At 44.6% G+C, this 22,894-nt stretch overlaps 1 protein-coding gene across 1 annotated transcript in view; it reads left to right on the top strand.

Annotated features, from left to right (window-relative positions):
• Positions 1–22,541, top strand: part of RHEB (Ras homolog, mTORC1 binding) — a 52,277-nt gene extending 29,736 nt beyond the window's left edge. The window contains exons 2-8 of the mRNA XM_061166153.1: positions 1,912–1,983; positions 8,179–8,246; positions 13,754–13,836; positions 14,473–14,529; positions 14,637–14,684; positions 15,329–15,410; positions 22,032–22,541. Coding sequence (XP_061022136.1) covers positions 1,912–1,983; positions 8,179–8,246; positions 13,754–13,836; positions 14,473–14,529; positions 14,637–14,684; positions 15,329–15,410; positions 22,032–22,124 — 503 coding nt within the window. The 3' untranslated portion in view covers positions 22,125–22,541. The remainder of the gene's footprint in view (positions 1–1,911; positions 1,984–8,178; positions 8,247–13,753; positions 13,837–14,472; positions 14,530–14,636; positions 14,685–15,328; positions 15,411–22,031) is intronic.
• Positions 22,542–22,894: the final 353 nt, after the last annotated feature.

Below are 22,894 nucleotides of genomic sequence, written 5' to 3'. Positions count from 1 at the left end.
CCGTGGGCTGTGGTTTCAAGGCAGGGCTTATTCTGATGGCAGTGAGGGTTTTAAGCAGGGCAGTAACATTTAATTTTCAGAAGCTCTTGTAGACTGCTTTGTAGAGAACAATCTCAGTTTTTAGCCATCCTAAAGATTCTCTGAACTGTGCTTACTGCACATGCATCCAGAGAGGCCTGCCAGCTTGGGGCTTTTCTCGTCATCTCCCACAGCCCCAACTTTGAAGCTCGTCTGTTTATTAGTTGGAGTGTGTGGGGACTGCCTTTGGTGTGAAAGTTTGAGCCACACCTCTTTGTGGTCTGGAGGGAGGTGGGTACCACCCAAACCCCAGAAGTGTGAAACTCGTCTTGCCAAACTTCTCTCCCTGGCCCTCCCTGCACATCCTTTGAGGTGGAAGTTCCATGAGATACAGCAGGGCCCGTAAGGTGGGCGCTTAATAACGCTCTGAAAATGTGAGAGAAGGAAGGGTTTGCGGTGAAGTTAGGGAGGGACTACTTCCTATTTCCTGCCGATAAAATCAGTCTGCCCTCCATATGCAGGTTCCACATCCAGGGGTTCAGTCAACCTTGGATGGAAAATATTGGGTTGGGGGGCAAATTTCATCAAGTTCCACAGAGCAGAACTTGAATTTGTTACACACTGACAACGATTTACATGGGATTTACTTTGTATTACTCGGCATTACAGGTAATCTAGAGACGTATGTCAGTTTCAGGTATACAGCAAAGTGGTTCAGTTTTTTATATATATATTTTTTTTTATCATATTCTTTTCCATTGTAGTCTGTTACAGGATATTGGATATAATTCCCTATGCTGCACAGTGGGACCTTATTGTTTACAGTTTATATCTGCTAGTCTCAAACTCCTAGTAGATCCCCCCCCAACCTTCCCCCTTTGGTAACCATAAATTTGTTTTCTGTGTCAGTGAGTCTGTTTCTGTTTTGTAAGTTCATTGATACTGTACCATTTTACATGAGGGACTTGTGTATCTTTGAGTTTTGGTGTCTGAGGGGAGTCCTAGGACCAATCCCCTGGGATTCAGCAGGACAGCTATAATGTGGCCTTGCCCTCTTTCTTCACAGGGTACCCTGTTCTCAAGTCCCCCAGTAGAAATTTACTGACAGTAGAGGGGTGAGAACTTAAGGCTGGTTCTTGATTTGTTAACGTACAGGTGCAATTATTACTGGTGATTTTGTGAAGTCAGAATATTTCTTAATTTTCTTCTTTGTGCCAGGCATTGCAAGGCCTTCAATGTTGAATGATTGAGAGAGAATTTCTACCTTCAAAAAGTTTTTAAAATAGACTTCTATCACATATTTTCAGATGTGTGTGTGTGTTAGTCGCTCAGTCATGTCCAATTCTGTGCGATCCCATGGACTGTAACCCACTAGGCTACTCTGCCCATGGGATTCTCTAGGCAAGAATACTGGAGTTGGTTACCATTCCCTTCTCCAGGATATCTTCCCAACCCAGGGATTGAACCCTGGTCTCCTGCATTGCAGGCAGATTCTTTACCAGGGAAGCCCATTTTCAGATTATCCTCTTTAAAAGCTATACTTGATAACACTTATAACATCCATAAATTAACTCAAACTAATCATGCTGTATTAATTTTATGTTCAAAATTAATAACCAGATTTCAGGGACACCAGAGGAAATTAGCTTAGACCTTATTTAAAGGTTTGTTTACTTTTAACAAACTGTGTGATATGCTTATTGGTTAGTACTGTTAATATCACAGACGTGTTTAATTCATAGTAGCTTCATTGTTTAAATTCCTATTGTATATATGGAATATATTTCCTCTTAGACTATTTTTGGTAAAATAGTAAAATTGAAGTTTTGTGTTTTTTTTTTTTTTTTTACCTTAATATGGCAATCCATACTGAGCTGTTGCTCTCTTTTATAGGGAAATCCTCGTTGACGATTCAGTTTGTCGAAGGCCAATTTGTTGACTCCTACGATCCAACCATAGAAAATAGTAAGTATTGCTTTCAGGGCTTTATAAGCTGAGAAGCCTGCTTTTTGCTTATCAGCAGCCACTGTGTCTTCCTGGGGGCTTGGACTGCAGAGGGTACTCAGTTAAACCTACGGATCTCCAACCGGGGCCCAGAGAAGCTGCCACAGCTTTACCCATTTCACAGGGAATGAGTTTTACTTCACACTGAGTGAGTGATGTCCAGATCCCATTATCTCGAAGTTGTTACTCATTTCCATAGGATCCAGTTCCACATTGGAACCTCCTATTAGAGATGCTGCTGTAAGTGAAGAGTATGCAGTCTTCTTTCCTCTTCTCAACGGTAGCCCTTTCCAGTGATTCCCAGCTTGAAAGGATGAAGACACTCCAGATCCCTTGTACCTTACTTGTAGACGCACTAGTCCCCACAGCCCCTTCCAGCTCTAAAGACGTGAGAGGAGGCTGTGGAGCTGTTTCAGGATTGGAAAGAGCCCTTGCAGCGTTTTCTGACAAGTTGCATCCAGAGCTCGTTGGCATTTCAGGCCATGTGCAGAAAAAAGCCCCCAAGACCAGAAACAGCCTCAGCCTCTACTTTGTCCAGTATCAGTCTATGGTTTCAGAATCTTCCTGAAGGATTCTAGGCCCATGACACAAGCCTAGATTGCAGCAAACAGGGACGAGAACCTGGAGCACTTGCATCCTGGGAAGCTGGTGTTTTGGACGCTGGTCTTATTCCTTGCTGTCTTAGAACTCTAGGTAGACACTGGAACCAAGTCTTGAGTTTCTTAACACCCGGACTTACCTAGCATCTCCGCAGGAGCTTACAGATTTAAACCTGAGATTGTCAGAGTCTGATTGGCATGTTAGACATGAAGCCGACTTAACAGCGGGGTTCATGACTCTTAACAGCTGGATTTGTAGACCTCTCCTGCCCACAACCTGCTAGAGAGAAACTTTAAAAAAAGGCTCACGATGGGTTTGATAGATGATGGCCTGCATATCACGAAGTCCTCACTACCTGTTTGTACGGCTCTTGAGCAAAGAATGATTTTTACATTTTTTAATGTTTGAAAAAGTCAAAAGAAGAATAATGTCGGTGACATGTGAGTGTTGCATGAAATTCAGGTTTCAGGATCCATAAAGTTTTATCAGAACATGGCCCTGCCAAGACGGTGTGCTCCACTGTCTCTGGCCGTCTTAGCTCTATGATCGCAGAGCTGTTGAGTGGCTGCCTCAGAGACCATCTGGCCCGAAGAGCCTGAAATAGTTACTGTCTGGCCCCTTTCAGACAGAGTTTGCCAGCCTCTGGCTTAAAATACTCAACTGTCCTTCGCGTCCCAGCGTGCTGGTGGCAGGGAAGGAAGCCTGTCGGTTGCTGAGCTGACTCTGGGCAGATCTGAGTTTGAGGTAACCCCTGCCAGTCTCTGGAAGGAGGTGTCCTGACTGCGTCCTGTGTTGATGTGTTTAGCTGGCATCGACTAGTGTGCCAGTGTGAGGAGCAGATTCATCTGAATGCTACATGCACAAGCTTGGTTGCCTCAACGTCAGAATAAGAACAGAATAACCCGTGACGTTGTCCTTAATATTTGCTGTACATAGCAGTTTCACGGTTTGTCCTTAAAGAGATAAGGCTCATTTGGGAATTTTATCCATAGATGACAGTTTTCATGGCAAGCTCTGCCCTAAAAGTGCTTCCTCTAATTGTGCCATTTAAAATTGAGTTGGAAGGAAAGTCATGTTGTATATAAATACATTTTCTTTGTATGTAAGTAATGGAACTGATGAAAGTGGGACTTTCTTACCTTGATGCTATCTCAAAACCAGAATATAATCCTGCCTTGAAGGCTGTCAGCATCGTCTTTAATCACATTTTTAATATTTTCCTAACACTTATGGTTCCGTAATAAAGATTGAATTCTCAGTATTTATTAAATCTTTTGGCAAGAGCAGAAATGATTGTCAGAGTATGAGTCCCTTTAAAGTTCATGAGGTGGGACTTCCCTGGTGGGCCAGTGGTTAAGAGTTCTCCTGCCAGCACAGGGGACACAGGTTCGATCTCTGGTCCGGGAAGATTTCACATGCCACAGAGCAACTACTGAGCCCTTGCTCTAGAGCCCACGCTCTGCAACAAAAGAATCCCAAGCACTACAACCAGAGAGCAGCTCCTGCCCACCACAGCTCGAGAAAGCCCATGCAACAGTGAGGACCCAGCACAGCCAAAAATACATAATAAAAAAATTTTTTTAAGTTTATGAGGCATACACCGACATGTTCCGTATATGAGGCTTCTGACCAACTAACAGTGAGAAACCCTCCACCTTTTCCCCCACAATGTAGCGGACGAAAATTGTTCAGAGAAAATAAGGAATGAGCAAGGAAATGGTTGCCATAAACTTGCTGGTAGCATCATAAGTGAATGTGTGGTTTTATGGTTTTAAAAAACAGTACTCTAAATCTGGGAACCGCTACACCTAACTTTATAATCTAGTCCAGGTTGTTGCTAGCAAACATTCAGTAGTAACAGATCTCTGAAGTGTCACTGCAAAAGCAAAAATTCTGGGACTCGGTCATCTTTTAACAGGGGTTTAAGAAAACAGCATCAATAAAACCATGGTAATATTTTCTAGTTTGAGGAAATTTCTAGACCAAATACTGCTCTGCCATTGTGCTTTCCTATATACTGTAGTGTTACTCCCACAACTCAATTCAAACTAGATTGATACGATGAAATGTAACGGTGGTGGTTGTTCAGTTGCTCAGTCGTGTCCGACTGTTTGTGACCCCATGGACTGCAGCACGCCAGGTTTCCCTGTCCTTCACTATCTCCCGGAGTTTCCTCAAACTCATGTCCATTGAATCGGTGACGCCATCCAACTGTCTCGACCTCTGTCGTCCCCTTTTCCTGCCTTCAATCTTTCCCAGCATCAGGATCTTTTCCAAGGAGTCAGTTCTTTGCATCCCGTGGTCAAAGTATTGGAGTTTCAGCATCAGTCCTTCCAGGGAATATTCAGGATTGATTTCTTTTAGGATTGACTGGTTGGATCTCCTTGCAGTCCAAGGGGCTCTCAAGAGTCTTCTCCAACACCACAGTTCAAAAGCATCAATTCTTCGGTGCTCAGCTTTCTTTATAGTCCAACTCTCACATCCATACATGACTACTGGAAAAACCATAGCTTTGACTAGATGGACCTTTGTCAGCAAAGCGATGTCTCTGCTTTTTAATAAGCTGTCTAGGTTGGTCATAGCTTTCCTTCCAAGGAGCAAACATCTTTTAATTTCATGGCTGCCGTCACACCTCAATTCAAACTAAATTGATATGATGAAATCTCACAGTGGTAGTTTATAATTTAAAGGAAAAATAGCAGCAGTTCACAGTTTCTGCCATCTGGAGGTAGCACTGTTGGTGAGTTAGTACAGCTCCTCACCGAAAGTTGCGAGATTCTCCTTAGGCATTGTACCACATCACTGCGCGTTGCATGATGGGTAACTTGTCCAGCAGACTATGAATTAGGAGTTCTCAGCACACATTAGTAACACAGATCTTACTTTGTGAGTACATCATTTTAGAAATCTTTATTAATATGCTGCTTATTTGCTTATTAGGTTTAACTTTAGCTCGTAAGCAGCTGTTCATCTTGCTTGTGGCAGTTTCAGGGTTTGAGGTTGGAAATTGGAGGAATTTCTCTAGTGATTAGAAAAGGGAGGGAGAGAGGAGAGCCCAGGTAGAGGCTCGCAGGAGCCGGCTGCCTTTCCCTTTGCACCAGGAGGTCGTGTCGAGTCTTCCTGGGCTGTGGAACCCACAGGCGTGCCTCTCATTGCACTTCCCTTTTTTCTGTAGTAACAAGAAGAGGCAGTGTTCCCGCGGCAGATGGAAGGTCTTCAGTTTCATTTCACTGCTGTGTGTAGGAGGGTTTACATCCTCTTCCTGGGGAATGAAATGCTAAAACACTTATTAATATCTTGTTTCTTTTCTGTCTCTCCCCTCACTGGCCAGTACTTCCCCTGTTCCTTGCTTGAATCTCCTGTCTTTCTGACCCGGCCCCGCAGGTGCCCCCGGCGCTTAGACCCTTGCTCTCTCATGACCCTGTCTCTCCCCTCAGCTCAGCTGTTTCAGCTGCCCCCACTGCCCCTGGATATTTCCTGGGCTTTCACGCTGAACATAACTAAACCTAGCCACACCACGCCCGCACCTCCTCCAGGCCTTCTCTTTGCTGATGGCTGGTGACTTGGGCCTCGAGTTGCTCAGGCCAGAAGCTCAGGAGTCATCCTGATCTGCATTCTCTCACACCTGCTTCCAGTCCATGAGAAAACCCTCTGGCTGTCCTGTGCCTTGCGTCTAGAATCCGCCGTTTCTCAGCCCTCCAGGCCAGGCCCCCGTCCTTCTTAGGTCATGATAGTCTAGATGGCGTCTCCCGGTGTCCCTCGTCCACTTTTGTCCATCTCATTACTCATGGCATAGCCAGAGTGATCACACCAGGTTACTCACCACGTCCTAGCGTGTTCATTACCTTGCCCCTCTCCCCACCCTTACTGTTCCCGCAGTCTCAGTGGCTTAGTCTTTCTCACTTTTCCTTGACTTTCTTACTTTTTCACTTGCAGTTTCAGCTCTGCCTGGATGCTTCTCATAGAGAAGCTAATTGTGTGTGTCTGTCTCTCCATCTGCTTCTTCCTCCTTTTCCTGGGGTGTCAGCTCACCGAGGTCAGAGACAGCAGTATCTTGAACACTTGGAACAGTGCTGGCGGTGATCACCGGTCCCCAGGAAAGAGTTCCTGAGCAGTGAATGTTCTGTCTCGGTGATCTTTTCTGGGTTTCTTGCTCACCAGTGTCCCTGCAGAGCTGCCATCGGGTCTCAGATGTGCTTCTGGTCTCACCTGACTGTGATGGGGAGGGGGCAGGTCTTCACACAGGCACACCATGACTGCCCCCAGCTGACAGGCATCAGGAGCAGAGTCAGTCCGCTGTGCACCCCAAATTCAAGCTTACAGTGTGGGGGAGGAGTACAGTAGCGTTTTTCTCTTAGAAGTGATGAAAGCAGTTTATCTTGGGTACTCCCTGCCTTGATAGACTCTGATTCAGTTTTCATCTAGTGTGACGATTTCACTGAAGTGATGGTTTTCAAAAAGAGCACAGGAATGATAAAGTGTGGCAGTTGGCTTGAGTGGTCTGCTCTGTGATTCTCACTTTCCTGATTCTAGCCCCGCCCTGGTCGCATCAGAAAAACTTGGTGCTAGGAAGAGTCTCTTTGATGGTCGCATCTGTTGAGGGCCAGCCTTTCTGTCCCTGGAGAATTCATCATTGAGCTAAGATCTCTCCTCCTCGTCACAGCTTTCTCTCAGGATTTTCATCGGTTACTTTTTGCTTTCTCTTTCATCTGTGGAACAGAGTGGCAGAAGTGGGTCTTCTCTCAGTGGAGCAAGGAGTAGGTTCTGTTGGCCAGCTCCAGTCAGGTGGGGGGCCAGCCAGGAGATTGAAGACTCAGGCTGAGTCAAGATGCTGGGCCTGGGGTGTGCAGAAGAAATCTGTTCCATTTGTTTACCAGGGGTTCATATCCTTTTACTATTAATAGTTCTCTCCTCTTTCATCTCTGTTTGTTTGCCGTCTTTCTCCTTAGAATTATGAACTTTCCCTAAGTGATTTGAGTCTGATTCCCACCCACCCCCCTGATAGGGAAAAACCAGTTGTGACAAATTGCTTCCAACCTTAAGCCAAGTCAGAGTGGTGACTTCACAAAGAACATCTATTCTGTGCCGTTCTATTTCTCGGTAAAATTGTTAATTTTTTATGCACTGGAAGTTCTTAGCGCTTCAGTTAATATTAGCTCTATGTGTTCTGACACCAGACTTGCTATAAATTAGTGAAAAGTTGTGTGCTTTGGGTTCATTCTAGACCTCAGACTTTATATGTTGCACTTTTTCACAAGAGGACTGTCCACAGAGCATTCATACACCTTTTTATAAGATACGAAGTGTTGTGTGCTTTCAGTTTCTTTGACTAAAACCAATCAGGCAAACCTTGAACTATTTTCAGTCGCCACTGCTTAGTTAAATAATGGAAGAAGGGAAGAGTCTATTAACTCAGACATTCTTTTTTGTTTTCTGGGATTGTTTTATGAGATTATCAAGGACTCTGCTTAATTGCTTGTCATTGTTCAAGCTTTCAGTGATCAAAAGTTCGTTTTTTTCTAGCTAACAAATATTTTAATTCCTTTTTCACTGTAGCTTTCACAAAATTGATCACAGTCAATGGACAGGAGTATCACCTTCAACTTGTAGACACGGCTGGGCAGGTAAGTCTGTCAGAATCCCGTGCAGCGTGCCTGGTGTGCCAGCCCTGCCATTCGTAGGCACAAGGACGACGCCGAGAAAGCCTTGTGATCATGTGTGTTTGGACATCAGTAGGCTGTCTGCTGTGTCTTTTCAAAGAGACTTATGGGAGTTTTTTCAAATAGCTTGTTTTTCTACTTCAGAATTTGTTTTAAATATATTCATGGTGGCGTTGTAAAGGTTTATATTTATTACAGGATAGTTTTCTATTTTCTAAACATTGATTCCGTATCAGAGGATCACATCAGTGCTTTTCCTCCCTTTGAAATACGTCTCCTTCTACATTAAGAACAAAAGTAGATCTTTTCCAGGGGAAAAGGCATGGGAAAGGTATAAGGCAGAAATGAGCTGGTTGTATGGATTTATTATATGATTACAAGATTAAAGAGTGTCAGTTTTATTTGCTAGACAGTAATTGCCAAAAGTAAGTAACCCCTCCCCCAAAAGATATTCACAGGTTAATGTGACAGTGATGGTGGCGAGTGGGTCGCCGGCACCAGTGGTAAAGAACCCGCCTGCCAGTGCGGGAGACATAAGAGATGGGAGTTGGATCCCTGGGGCAGGAAGATCCCCTGGAGGAGGGCATGGCAACCCACTCCAGTATTCTGACCTGGAGAATCCCGTGGACAGAGGATTCTGGCAGGCTGCAGTCCATTTTGCGAAGAGTTAGACGTAACTGAAGCGACTTAGCATGCATGCAAAAGATAAATGAAGAGAACGTCAAAGAAACAAAGAGAACACTTTGACAGCTCATTTTCCCCCTTACTTGTCACCCAGTCCCACTTTGGTTAAAAACCGCTTTGTTCAGCTGAACTTAGGACTGTTGACCGAAGGCTGGGACCTGTAAAGACGCTGGGTCCCACCTTGTGGCTGAGAACCAACAGGGGATCAGACTGCAGGCAAGTGAGAGTCAGGTAGACTGGTCTGCCATGTTCAATGGAGGCTTTTTTCCTGGACCTGGGAAAACTGGGATAGACCTAGAGGGATGTGGCCTGCCTCTGGGTTTGGAATGAATTCCCTCTGCTTTATATTTTGATGTGAACAAAGAAGGAAAGTATAACTGCTCCCCCGCTCCCCCCCCCACCCTGCCCCCCCGGCCAATGAAGCAAGAGAATAGCTGTATTGAGTCATTTTGGCGGTGCAGGGAATCCTGGAGTTTCCTTTCTGGAAGCTTCAAATACAGCAAGTGTGTGTGTCCGAGAGCTGTAACACCCAGCTCGTTCTCTCAACGTCCGTGTAGATTTGCTGGGCTTTCGTCTTCAGACCTCATGGGGTTTTCTTACAGCGGAGCCATTCTAGGCTTTCAGTCAATGGGGTCCCTGCCCAATCCAGAGTGGGAGCCTACTGGAACAACAGAAATCTCCACCAGTGACCGACCTCATAGACGACTGACCATAGATGACTGATCATGTGGCTTCGAAACCAGTGTAGAAAGCCCCTGGGATAGGCCCTTATTCTGGGTGTGTTCTACGAGGTTTTGTTTTGCTCTAAAGCATAAATGTGCACTTTGCTGTTAATTGTTTTAATGAGCGGGTGATACAAAGAATGGCCCTGAAAAGACCAGAGCTCTCAGGGACTGTGTCTGGTGTGAGTGTGACAGGAGCATGGGCTAAGTTCTGAGCCCTGCTGTCTTGCTCCTTTGGATTGTGTTACCACCGGCTCAGAATATATAGAGAATTTCTGCACAGAATATAACCAGATTAGGTGCTTTGAATAACTTGTTCTCGTTGCAGCTAATAGTTCCTGAAGGCTGTATTCATACTTGGGAGACCATTAAAGGCTGTGCTGGTGTTTATATACCATTCAGGATGGTACAGCGAGGGCAGTATTTCTTGCACCATGGTCCCACCCTCATTCTGTAGAAACTAGATGACGTGGCACTTGCATTTACTGCTCTAGGAGCTGTTTTTAAATTGGATTCCTATGGGCTGGCTCTGGGGTTAAGACCATGGTAGCAAGGAAGAATGATTAAAGGGCAATTTCCTTAGAAGCAGTTTGCAGTAAATTTGTTCACTCATGCATTTGAGAAGTAAAATTACGTGTAATCAATTACTGTATAGCAGTATATGATAGCAAGTACTGTTTATGTAGTAGTTTATTTTATGCAGCTGATTTAATTGCCCAGCTAGGGATGGTGATGAACATGGTAAATACAAGTTAGTTATTTTTAGTTTGCATGAAATATTTTGTTTTGGTCTAATTTAAGTAAACTCATGACAAGTGAGTCAGAGACAGTCAATTTTAATGTCAAATTCCCACTCCCCCCCCTTTTTTTTGTCTTTTAAGGTCATCTAAAGATAATAATACCATGTACATGTTAATAGAAATAAAATAACGCAAAAAGGTAAATAGTCAAACTCAAATCTTTCTACTATAGCTGTCTTAGCTTCCTTCTGCCAGCAGTAACCCATTGTAAGTTTTTAGTAAATACTTCCAAGTTCTTTTATACATGAACATGCAAATATATTTCATTTTAAGTTTTTTTCTTTTATTTTCTACACAAAAAGTAATGTGTTTCTGTATCTCCATCTTGGAGACTATTTTGTATCAGTACGGACAGCCTGCCCCGCCCCGCCAGGGCTGCATAATAGCCCATTATTTGGATATATCATTTGTTGTTTAGTTGCTAAATCGAGTTTCTTTGCGACTCCATGGACTGTAGCCCACCAGGCTCCTCTATCCGTGGGATTTCCCAGGCAAAGAATACTGGAGTGGGTCACCATTTCCTTCTCCAGGAGATCTCCCTTACCCAGGGACTGAATCCACATCTGCATTGGCAGACAGGTTCTTTACCACTGAGCTGCCACAGAAGCCCAGGATACATCATAATTTTAACTATTGATCAGCAATTAGGTTGTTTCCGGTCAGGCCGCCACCAGCAGTGCTGCAGTCAGTATCTTGTGTTGTTTTAGAAAGATGGTTATATCTGGCACATATATAAGAAGATTTCCTGGGTGGGGGGCTACTGGACCCACAGGGTCACCTGCTTGGCAGCAGTCAACAGGACTACCTATTTCCCTGTAGCCTCACCAACACGGTGTGTGGCCAATTTTTTTTATGTTTGCCAGTCTGCTGGGTGAAAAATAGTATCCCAGTGTCATTTTAATTTATCTTTCTTATTAAGGAATTTGATCTTATTTTACTGTGTTTGAGGACATTTGTATTTCCGTTCTGTGAATTACCTTGTCTATTCATGTACGTCACCCTTGTCTTTTGGGAGGATGGTCTTTGCTTGCTGATTTTAAAGATCCCTTAATATGTGAAGAAAAACAAAATAAGAAATATGTGAAGAAAATTAGCATTTAGTATATGAGCTGAGCTTTGAGGTTTTGTTTTCAGTCTTCCTTTTGTTTGAAAGACTTTTAGCCATGAAGAACTTCTTCATTTGCATAGAGTTGAGTTAATTAATCCCTTTTTAACCCAGACTGTTATTGTTGTTGTTTCTTCATTCTCCCATCCACTGTGTACACAGTGTCAGTTTTCATCTTCAAATCTTTCATTCCTCTGGAATACACTTTTGCCGAGGTGTGAGTTAGAGATCCAACTTAGTCATTTACCCCCAGGTGGCTCTGCATTTGTTCGCTGTACAGCTTGCTGAGGGTTACCTTTCATCCTTAACTGATTTGAAATGCCAGTGTTACATGCCTACTTCCTGGATCTGTTTGGGTCTTTACAGACTTCCCAGTCTGCTCCATTCATGAGATGTAGTCCTGCTCTGTTTTAATCTCTAGCTTTATAGTTTCCACCCACCTGCTGTGCAGTTGCTATTCTTTCTCAGGAAGTATACTTGTCATCAGGAGTATGTTACATTCATGTATAATTTAGGATTAATTAATAGATATCCTTACGAGTCTGCATATTCTTGCTGAAGTCTGTGGCACACTCTTTGGCTGATTTAAGTCTTTTTATCTTTTAGGACTATTTTAAGATTTTCTTCAGCTGGACCATATATTACACTTCTATTTTCTTAGATTTTATTCCTAGGAATTTTGTCTTCTTTGGTCATTGTTAAAGCTGAGGGTCTTTTTCCTCCATTTTACTTTCACTAGTTTTTTCACACTGTGCCTCTTGAATATGATTATTATTTTCTTTTTTCCCTTGCCTTTGCTTCAGGGAAAATATAATTTTTAACTTTGAGTCTGCTGTAGCTGAACTCTCGACTAAAAGCATTTGAAATTTTGTTTTAATCTGCGTAGAAAGATCTGTCATTCCATTAATAATTTGATTTTCAACATCAACACTAAAGTGAATTAAACTTAATCATAATTGTACTAATAATTAATGGTTTTGCTTTGCATACATAGTAAGCTCTGTGATGTTGAAATGCTATTTCCTGATTAATATCAGAGCATTGATAGTTCTCTTTTTTTTAAAGACATATTAGCATGGGGCAGTGATTCAGGGTCATCGTCATAACCACACTGGAACTGCACAGTTAACAGACAGTTACTTGATGTGAGGCTGGCTTGGTGGGATTCTCCTGCAGTAGAGCTTGGGATGGGATGGTATAGTAACAGCTGTATTTCAGCTGAGCAGGAAATGTTTGTACCAGACAGTGGCACTCTTGAATCCTGCACTGATGTTAGGCACTTCGGTGTGCTTCGGTATGTATGCAAAGCACCAGGGAGCTTCAGAAAGCTTTACAAAACTGGTCCTAATGGGCGGTGGCATAAGGTGTGCCTTTAATTCCTAAAGTTGCTCAATAAATAGCTCATTCAATCCTAAAACGTCTGAGTATGCCGACTTGGGTCTGGTGTGTTGTTTTCTCAGTCATCCTCTTTTTTCCAAGTGCTGGTAGCAACCCACTAATGACCCATGGACTGGGCCCAGGCCATTGTGACTCATGTGTGGGAAATAGGTGAAAATACACATTTATGGGATAAACTAGAGCACTCGTAAATTTTCTGCGAGGCCTAAGGGACTCTGGGCTTTATATCCATAAAAAATGTGGTGGTGCTTTTCCTTGACACAGGATCATGGAACCTGTCTTTTCATTCCTTCTCTCTCACAAACTGCAGTAGACGTTAGCCGTCCCTAGAAAGTCTTAGACTAGCCTGAGCCATTTATTGGCTTAAAGCATATTATTGCCCTCAAACCAGCCTTAAATCTTGGGTGTATAAAAGCTATGTCTCTAAAATAATAATCTACTTTGTTTGCTTTGATTTCTTTGACCATGTGATAGTCCAGATTGCTTGTTACCCTATATAAAGACTTTGTTGTTGTTTAGTTGTTTAGTCATGTCTGACTCTTTTGTGACTCCATGGACTGAAGCTGGCCAGGCTCCTTTGTCCATGGGATCCTCCAGGCAAGAATACTGGAGTGGGTAGCCATTTCCTCCTCCAGGGGATCTTCCCAACTCAGGGATCGAATCCAGGTCTCCTGAGTTGCAGGCAGATTCTTTAATCACTGAGCCACCAGGGAAGCCCCATGTGAAGACTTTACTCAAATGTAATTATTTTTTCTTCCACAGGATGAATATTCCATCTTTCCTCAGACATACTCCATAGATATTAATGGTTATATTCTTGTGTATTCTGTTACATCAATCAAAAGGTAAGGCGTACTTCTTCTTGCTTGAGTTTCTTTGCCATGCTTAGGTGACATTAATCCTTCTGAGGGATTATGCTGGAATTGGCAGTAGTAACAATCAGACTTTAATGGTTTTTAGTGGTTGTCTGGTGGAGCAAACAGGTTGTTAAGGGAAAAAATTATCCCATTCAATATTCTTTTGCACCAGTGGAATAAAAAACTGTGTCTTTACCTCAGACTGCCCAGAATAGTGAATGAACATGATGTGAGCTTTCCTGCTAATTAAAATGGGAAATACTTAATTGACTTATTTTTCTGTGTTTTTACCTTATTAGTGTGGAGCATGGGCTGATTGCTAAGGAACATTCTACAAATGTTTTATTCAGAGATTAAATCAGCCCAGTTGTAAACGTTCCCATTTAAGTATCTTGCCTATTCTACCTTGAATATTCTCAGTAAGGGCTACGAGTGTTGAATACATACGCATATGAAAAAGAATGCTAGGAAAAAATAAAGGAATTCCTTGTGTTCAGTTTACTTTATATTAAAAATGGTGAGTCCATGACATTTTCTATTGTTCGCAATATAAATATCGATAACAACCATTTTAGAATGTCACCACTAAAATGGGTGTCTGATTTCATGCTTTTTGTTTTATAGTTTTGAAGTGATCAAAGTTATCCATGGCAAATTGTTGGATATGGTGGGGAAAGTACAGTAAGTAGCGACCGTTTACCTCTTTTTTTAGATGTACTAGTATCATCCAAACAATCAAATCGGGCACTGACCAGTGTACTCTGGCTTTTTTCCCCTTGTGTTAACAGAATACCTATTATGTTGGTTGGTAATAAGAAAGACCTACATATGGAAAGGTATGTAGCTTCTAAATACTGCTGTATAAAGTGATGTAGTCACTGAGGTTCTGTTTTTAATTGTTCTTAAAGCCAGAATATTTTTAGCTGTAGCATTTCTGTTTTCAGAAGTGTGGCGATGACTGCATAAGAGAAACAAAACTGCAGTAAAAAATCTCACCCATCGTGGAAAATGTTTCCTCTAAAAAAGAGGGCACACACTGTAGAAAATTATCTTCAGATGCTTTTACTACATTTTGTACAAAGCAGACTAAAAAGACAATGGTAGTGCTGGTTTAGTCAACACAGTTTCTGAGCACCAGGCTGAGGACCCTGTTCCTGGGGAGCTCAGCATCTGGAGGAAGACCCAGCCCGTGGGCAGCAGGAGGGCCCCATGGGCCCTTTCAGAATTGCCTGTCTCGGGGGGGCTTACAGCCGAGCTGCTGAGAAAGTAGTCGATTGTTGCAGAGGCCGGAGTCCTGTTCTCCAAACCATAGGGGATTTGCAGGAGCTGGGCGGCCCCATCAGGCCCCACCCCAGCTCAGGGTGGCCGAGACTCTGCGTGCACTCTGGATGAGACCGAGCTGCTGCCTCATCAGTCAGTTACACATACCTTACGTGATAAAGGGCAAAGCACTTCAACCAGAATTTTCTGTTTCTGTTAGGGTGATCAGTTATGAAGAAGGGAAAGCGTTAGCAGAGTCTTGGAATGCAGCATTTTTGGAATCTTCTGCTAAAGAAAATCAGGTACGTGGTTTTTAAAACTCACGTTGCCCCGTATCCCCTCAGTGGTGGGCCTGTGTGTTGCTGAGTCAGTGTCTCCCTGCCGTCTTCATCACTCCTGTTAAGTCTTCCTCCTCCCACCACCTTGAGTATCCAGCTCTGGGTTGCTTTAGGAAGATAAAAAGCTGTTGATACTTTAATTCAGTCAGTGTTCTAAGTATGATGGGACCTAGAATATTTGTATGATAAATAGAAATTAATTAATGTAAAGGCAGTACTTCCTCTGCCAACATGTAGTCTTATTTTTGTTTCATGCTAAAGGCTGGTACAGAACTAAGTCCAGGTGTAGAAAAGAAACAAGAATGATTTGAAATCACTTTGGCAATAATTTTGTTCTTGTACCTCCTCCCTTTTTGTGTTGGGTTAACTGAGTTAGATGTATGTATTGTTTTTAAACATAGAAACCAGTAAGAACCAGTCCACAAGCATGTTTCACCAGTGTCAGCCCTGCAGGCAGATGCTTCTTTACAGGCATGTGTGAGGAGGGATGTCAGTTCTATGTCAGCAGGCTTCCTGTGTCCCCTTTTTCCTTTTCCTTTCTTTAGACCCAGAGCAGCCCGGCTTGCCTCCTGCCTCCACGTGCTCACCAGTGTTTCTTTTTGCTGCAGATCAGATGATGTCACTCACGTAAAAACTGTCAGTGGGTTGCCCGTCGTCTGTCGAACAAGCCCCAAAGCGCCCTCAGCGTGGTGATGAGTGCAGGGTGTGACTCACACTCTTCCAGTTTCTTCCACCGCATCCTGTGCTTGGCAGACCCACCAAGCCCCTCCCACTCCCCTCAACACCATGGAGCTTGCAGATGCCTCCCCTGTGTCCTCATGTCTCTAGCGAGAAACGCTCTTTCTCTGATTGGCTGCATACTTAGTCTTTTCAACATGTCATCTTGTCTGATCCTCAGATAAAACGAATTGGCTTGCATTTTTGTGAGAAACTACAGTTCAGGGGTGGGGAGTGGGGCTTGTGGTCGAGGACAGTGGGCTGTCCTTCCCCAGCTCCGCCCCCTCTCCCCACCAAGACCCCTGCCCTTGGAGCCACTACTCAAATCCCACCTCCTCCTTGGCCCTCAGGAGTCCTCCAGCCAAAATTAGTGTCTTCTTTCTGATCCCCTTTGTTTGATCCTGAGATTCAAGGACAGTATCACTGAGCTTCATGTTCTCCACAGTGTCCAGCCACTGATTTTGTACATACAGTGGTTTTGTTTCTAGTAGGTGCCTGATCAACCCAGGGATCCCCTGACAGGCAGATCTGTTTGTCCCTGTGTCACCAGGTGAGGGAACTTAACTATGCGGTTGCCTCCTGGGTTGTAGATAGCAAGACATTTATCTGCAGTTGTTTAGTTCCTCAGTGCAGACCCTGGTGGCTCAGACGGTAGAGAATCTGCCTGCAATCCAGGAGACCCGGGTTCGAAAGATCCCTTGGAGAAGGGAATAGCAACCTACTCCAGTATTCTTGCCTAGCAGTTCAATGGACAGAGGAGCCTGGCAGGCTACAGTCTGCAGAGTTGGACACTGAGCAACTAACACACATATCCAGACAGTGAGAATCCAGTTGGGATAGTAAGAGATACCTGTATTATCTCTAATTGAATTAAACCAAACATTGTCTTATCTACTCTTAAGATCATCTAGTTGATCTGTCTCATTTTAGAAGTGAGGCATTTAAAATCCAAGAGGTGAATAACCTTTTAAGATCACTCTGTACTGCAGGTGGTGTAAGAACTTGGACTGAATTTTGAATTTAACCCAGATCTAGTCCTCTCTCCTCTCTACCTTGCTTTCTGATAGATGAGAAGACCTGTGCCTGACCAAAGTGTCATAGAGATGAAAGTTTTCCTGAGGGGGAGATGGGGACTGTTCTGTATTTAAATATCTCTGTGAACCTTGAATGGATCTGGTCTAAAATGGCTAGTGTGAAAGACGTTTCCAGTCAGTTGGAGAGATTTGAGTACATTTTGGAAATGATTGTCTTAGGTGTAGTGATGGTGTTGGGATTAGGAGAGACTATATCCTTACTCTTAGAAAATGCAAACCAGAGTATTTAGGGGCCAAGTTTCATAATGCCTACAACTTAGTTTCAGATGAAATAGATGGGTAGAGGGATAGAGGGAAAGCAAGCAGATACAGCACAGATGTTAACATTTGTTGAGCTCAGGAGCAGAGCCCAATGGTTACAGTTGACCCCATTTTTCTTTGTGCCTGAAAATTTACATTATCAAGATTTGAAGGGGTTAGAAAGTATACAGGTTATAAAATAAATCTTGGGCATGTGATATACAGCATGGTGACTATGCGGTATATTTGAAAACTGCTAAGAAAAGAGTGGATCCTAAAAGTTCTCATCACAAGAAAAAACAAATTGTGACTGTGAACCAGACTTAGTGCAGTGATCCTTTCCCAATACGTTCTTACATCGAGTCATGATGTACACCTGTAATGTATGTTTTGTGACAGCTGTATCTCATTTAAACATGTTTTGGGGTGAGGAGTGCGGTTGAATGGCCCTCCGCTTTCTTTGGCCTGTTTACTAACTTCCCTCTGTTTTGGTTCTTTGGTGAAAATCTGAGGATCCAAGAGCAGTTACGCTTTCCAGCTTGACGATTACACGGGCGTCAGCCACTGTCCCATTCTTCTGTGGGTGCCCGTGGTCCCTCTGCTGTGTGTTCGTGTGTGTGCTGTTCTGGACGCATCTGACAGTTCCTTTATTACGCTTGCCAGCAGCCTCAAAGGTGTAGACACTTCATGGACCCTGCCTGCATGTAATCAAGAGGAATTGCCTAGTAAGCCTCGGGTTAATTTATCTTCTGAGAGTGACCTAGGGTTGTGGTCACTGAGAGTGGCCTAGTTGGCTTAGGATTTGTTACTAAACTACGTTTTGGTCTGAGGATGCAGGCCTGTCCTGTCTAGTTTATGTTATATAGCTTAAGATTGTTAATACAATTCTGGATAGATTTACTCTTTAACCTTTCAGCTTCATTTAGAAGATAGTAGACTGCTTTTTCGGTGTCTGGAGGAAAGATGGAATTGTGCTCAAGGCGTAAAGTTAAAATGAAAAAATTCCATCAGCTGAAACTCTAAAAGAAGACAAGGGTGCAGTATGGTGGCCTCAGACATCCCAGATAAGCTCAAGGGTCAGATGAACCAACTCACCGTTGCCTTGGTTGCTTGATCATCTTCATCAGATCAACAAACGCCTTATCAGACGTGAACTCCTCCATTAAGGTAGAAAGATTCTTGCCCCCCAGTTAGGCACATACAGGGATGGGATGCATATCCTTGGAAAGCCGCAGTCCTCAGAGTTTTGCGGACTCTTCCCAACCCTCACTCATGGCTCCTGGGACCTTGTCTCACCTTGTTGTTGAATCTGCTCCCATCAGGTGGGGAGAAACCAAGTCCCTCTGACCTGTACGTGAGAGGTGTAGGTGATTCTGGTCCATACAGGTACTACATACTAGAATGCTCACTACTCTTGGTCTGTGTGTAGGAAAAGATACCTAGTGTGTAGGAAGAGACACTCTAGTAAGAGATACCTCATCAGTAGTCACACAATTAGAGACCAGTCTGTGTAAACAGCTCGAATTTTTTATTGATAAGTTTTCAAGGGTAGCTTCGTACTACTTACCAAAAATCCAGTATTTTAAAATAAACTGTCCTCAGTGGAATTGAGCCATATTTGTTGATAACAAAATACATGGTGGTTTAAAAAAAAGAAAAATTATCAACTCAGTGTGAATACTGCACTTTGACTATTACTGAACTATGAGATGTGTTTACAGTTTTGGCTTATTTTCTGTGGAGGCCTTCACAAACTGTATTCCAGCAGTCTGATGAAAGAGAATGCACTTTGGCAGAGTCAGACCACACAGGTAATCAAGGCGAGTGCTAAGATTTATCCAGAAAGCCAGATTCCAGGCACACTGTACTCTTTGTAAGACTTTGGCATGCGTCTTTCCACACATTTTTCTGTGCATTTTTCTTCAGTTCAGTCGCTCAGTCGTGTCCGACTCTTTGTGACCCCATGAATCGCAGTACGCCAGGCCTTCTTGTCTATCGCCAACTCCTGGAGTTTACTCAAACCCATGTCCGTCGAGTCGGTGGTGCCATCCAGCCATCTCATCCTCTGTCGTCCCCTTCTCCTCCTGCCCCCAATCCCTCCCAGCATCAGGGTCTTTTCAAATGAGTCAACTCTTCGTATGAGGTGGCCAAAGTATTGGAGCTTCAGCTTCAGCATCAGTCCTTCCAATGAACACCCAGGACTGATCTCCTTTAGGATGGACTGGTTGGATCTCCTTGCAGTCCAAGGGACTCTCAAGAGTCTTCTCCAACACCACAATTCAGAAACATCAATTTTTCGGCGCTCAGCTTTCTTCATAGTCCAACTCTCACATCCATAGATGACCACTGGAAAAACCATAGCCTTGACTAGACGGACCTTTGTTGGCAAAGTAATGTCTCTGCTTTTTAATATGCTATCTAGGGTGGTCATAACTTTACTTCCAAACAGTAAGCGTCTTTTAATTTCATGGCTGCAATCACCATCAGCAGTGATTCTGGGGCCCAAAAAAATAAAGTCTGACACTGTTTGCACTGTTTCCCTGTCTATTTCACATGAAGTGACGGGACCAGATGCCATGATCTTAGTTTTCTGAATGTTGAGCTTTAAGCCAACTTTTTCACTCTTTCAACTTTCATCAAGAGGCTTTTTTAGTTCCTCTTCACTTTCTGCCATCAGGGTGGTGTCATCTGCATATCTGAGGTTATTGATATTTCTCCTGGCAATCTTGATTCCAGCTTGTGCTTCCTCCAGCCCAGCGTTTCTTATGATGTACTCTACATGTAAGTTAAATAAGCAGGGTAACAATATACAGCCTTGACGTACTCCTTTTCCCATTTGGAACCAGTCTGTTGTTCCATGTCCAGTTCTGTTTCTTCCTGACCTGCATATAGGTTTCTCAAGATTCAGGTCAGGTGTTCTGGTATGCCCATCTCTTTCAGAATTTTCCACAGTTTATTGGGATCTACACAGTCAAAGGCTTTGGCATAGTCAATAAAGCAGAAATAGATGTTTTTCTGGAACTCTCTTGCTTTTTCGATGATCCAACGGATGTTGGCAATTTGATCTCTGGTTCCTCTGCCTTTTCTAAAACCAGCTTGAGCATTTGGAAGTTCACGGTTCACGTATTGCTGAAGCCTGGCTTGGAGAATTTTGAGCATCACTTTACTAGCATGTGAGATGAGTGCAATTGTGTGGTAGTTTGAGCATTCTTTGGGATTGGAATGAAAACTGACCTTTTCTAGTCCTGTGGCATTTTTCTTAGGATGAAATAAATAAATAACATGCCAGCTTAGTCATGGCAAAGGAAGGGGAATGGATAATGTGGAAAGAGGGGTGCTTGCTGAAGCCAGTGGCCTTGATTAGACTAGAGTGCTGGGCCTGGGGCTGGCTGGGGCTCGCCTGGGGCTGCCTGTGTCATTCCATCCTAGGAAGGAGCGAGCCAGAGTGGATGAGCCCAGACTCAAGGGCATGGTCATTGGTGGACGAGTTCGCTTATGGGTGCTGCTTCTGTGTAGAACGCAGTCGTCAGCCGAGGGTGAGAACGGGGCAGAGGTTCAGAGACCCCGGTGGAAGGAGGCGCGACCCCTTCATCCCGGGGAGTGACTGGACCGGGGAAGTGTGGGTGGGCGCTGGGACTCGGGGCCCTGGGGGAGTGTCCCCCGGCTGTGTCCGCCGAGTGGGTGCAAGCGGATGGATGGCAGGGCGGGGAGCGGAAGGACAGTGACTGCCTGGGGCCTCAGCCTGCCCGGGAGGGAGGGCAGGGAAGTGTGGTTGGATTGAGAAAGCGGGCTGAGGGGTGCTGGCCGGCAGGATACTGAGTGGAGCTGAAAAGCAAGATGGGGGGCTGGTGCCTGGTAATGACAGGATGTAGGTGCTACCCCGCGAGGCTTTTGAAAACAGGTGTTTCGGGGTTATCACAGTGACTGCCCCAAAATGACGGTGACTGACGGCTGCCCCGAGTGATGGCTTCCCGCCCTGAGGGACAGGGGCTCCTTGTGAAGGGCCGGGCCCTGGGGCTGGGAGGCGCCGTCAGGAGAGAGGGGCCGGGGTGCTGCCACCCCAGAGGCGGGGTGACCATGACGGGGTTTGGAGAGGACAGCCTCAGTCAGAGCTGAGGGGTTTAAGGAGGTGGGAGGGGAGAGGGTGTGAAGGGCGGGGTGCGGTGCGAGGCGGGAGGAGCCCCTGCCCTGCTCCAGTCCAGAGCCCCGGGGGTGAGGGGGTGAGGGGTGCAGAGACGGGGCTCTTAAGGTCAGCGGGGAGCGGGCCGGAGCTCGAGGGTCACGGGTGAAAACGGGGGTCTCTGGGGCAGGTGGAAGCCCTGGTTCCTGCGGCACTGGGGCACTTCCCGCCGGTGGCCTCCACCCCTGAGCTCCAAGCGCAGGACTGGGCGGCAGGCCGCCTCCTGTCCGGCGGCGGAGACCGCCTTCGTCCTGGTGTGTCTCGGTCGCCGAGGCCTGTCTGACTCTCTACAACCCGTGTTGGTCACGGCTCCACTTTAAAACTAACGCCAGTTGGTTTTCTCTGTGTTTTCAGACTGCTGTTGACGTTTTTAGAAGGATAATTTTGGAGGCAGAAAAAATCGATGGGGCCGCTTCACAAGGAAAGTCTTCCTGCTCGGTGATGTGATTCTCCTGCAGAACCTGGACGCTGGGGCCCAGTCCCGCCTGAGGAAGCCAACTGCCCGTCATCCTTCACGATAAACTGCTTCATTTCTCTTCTGTTAACCTGAAAGATTTCATTTGGGTCAGAGATTCTCCCCCACCCCTCCTTTCAGATTATGTTCAACTCTGACTCTGTCCAAATGAGTTCACTTCCATTTTCAAATTTTGAGCAATCATATTTTCAATTTATATATTGTATTTCTTAATAATATTATGACCAAGAATTTTATCGCATTAATTTTTCAGTGTAGTTTGTTGTTTAAAATAATGTAATCATCCAAATGATACATATTGTTACACTACTATTAACTAGGCTTCGATATATCAGTGTTTATTTCATTGTGTTAAATGTATACTTGTAAATAAAATAGCTGCAAACCTTCATCTTTGTGCTTCTCCGTGTGGCTTGTAAAGAAGAGAGCTGTCCTCCTGAGGGCACCTCTCGCAGCCTCCCGGGAGCCTCTGGGTTGGATTGCAAGGAGCTGCTGAGGGCTGTGGCCACAGACAGAGGCGAGCGGCCCACCTGGCGGCCATGGGCAGTGGGGTAGAGTGCCCAAATTTGGGGGGTCTCTAATTGACTGAAGTCAAGTGGCCTTGGGGGAGATCTGTGAGGGGAGTTGTTCCCCAGTAACGACTGTGTCCCCCATACCCCACAAAGTTCCCCTCTTGGGGGGAGTGTTTCTCGCAGGTGGGACTACGGGCTTCCTGAGGGCCTTCTGGGCTCCCTCTGGCTTG

Source organism: Dama dama, chromosome 18 (assembly GCF_033118175.1).
Source record: "Dama dama isolate Ldn47 chromosome 18, ASM3311817v1, whole genome shotgun sequence".
NCBI lineage: Eukaryota > Metazoa > Chordata > Mammalia > Artiodactyla > Cervidae > Dama > Dama dama.
Note: the sequence above shows the minus strand (reverse complement) of the source record. Positions and strands in the feature narration are given on the sequence as shown.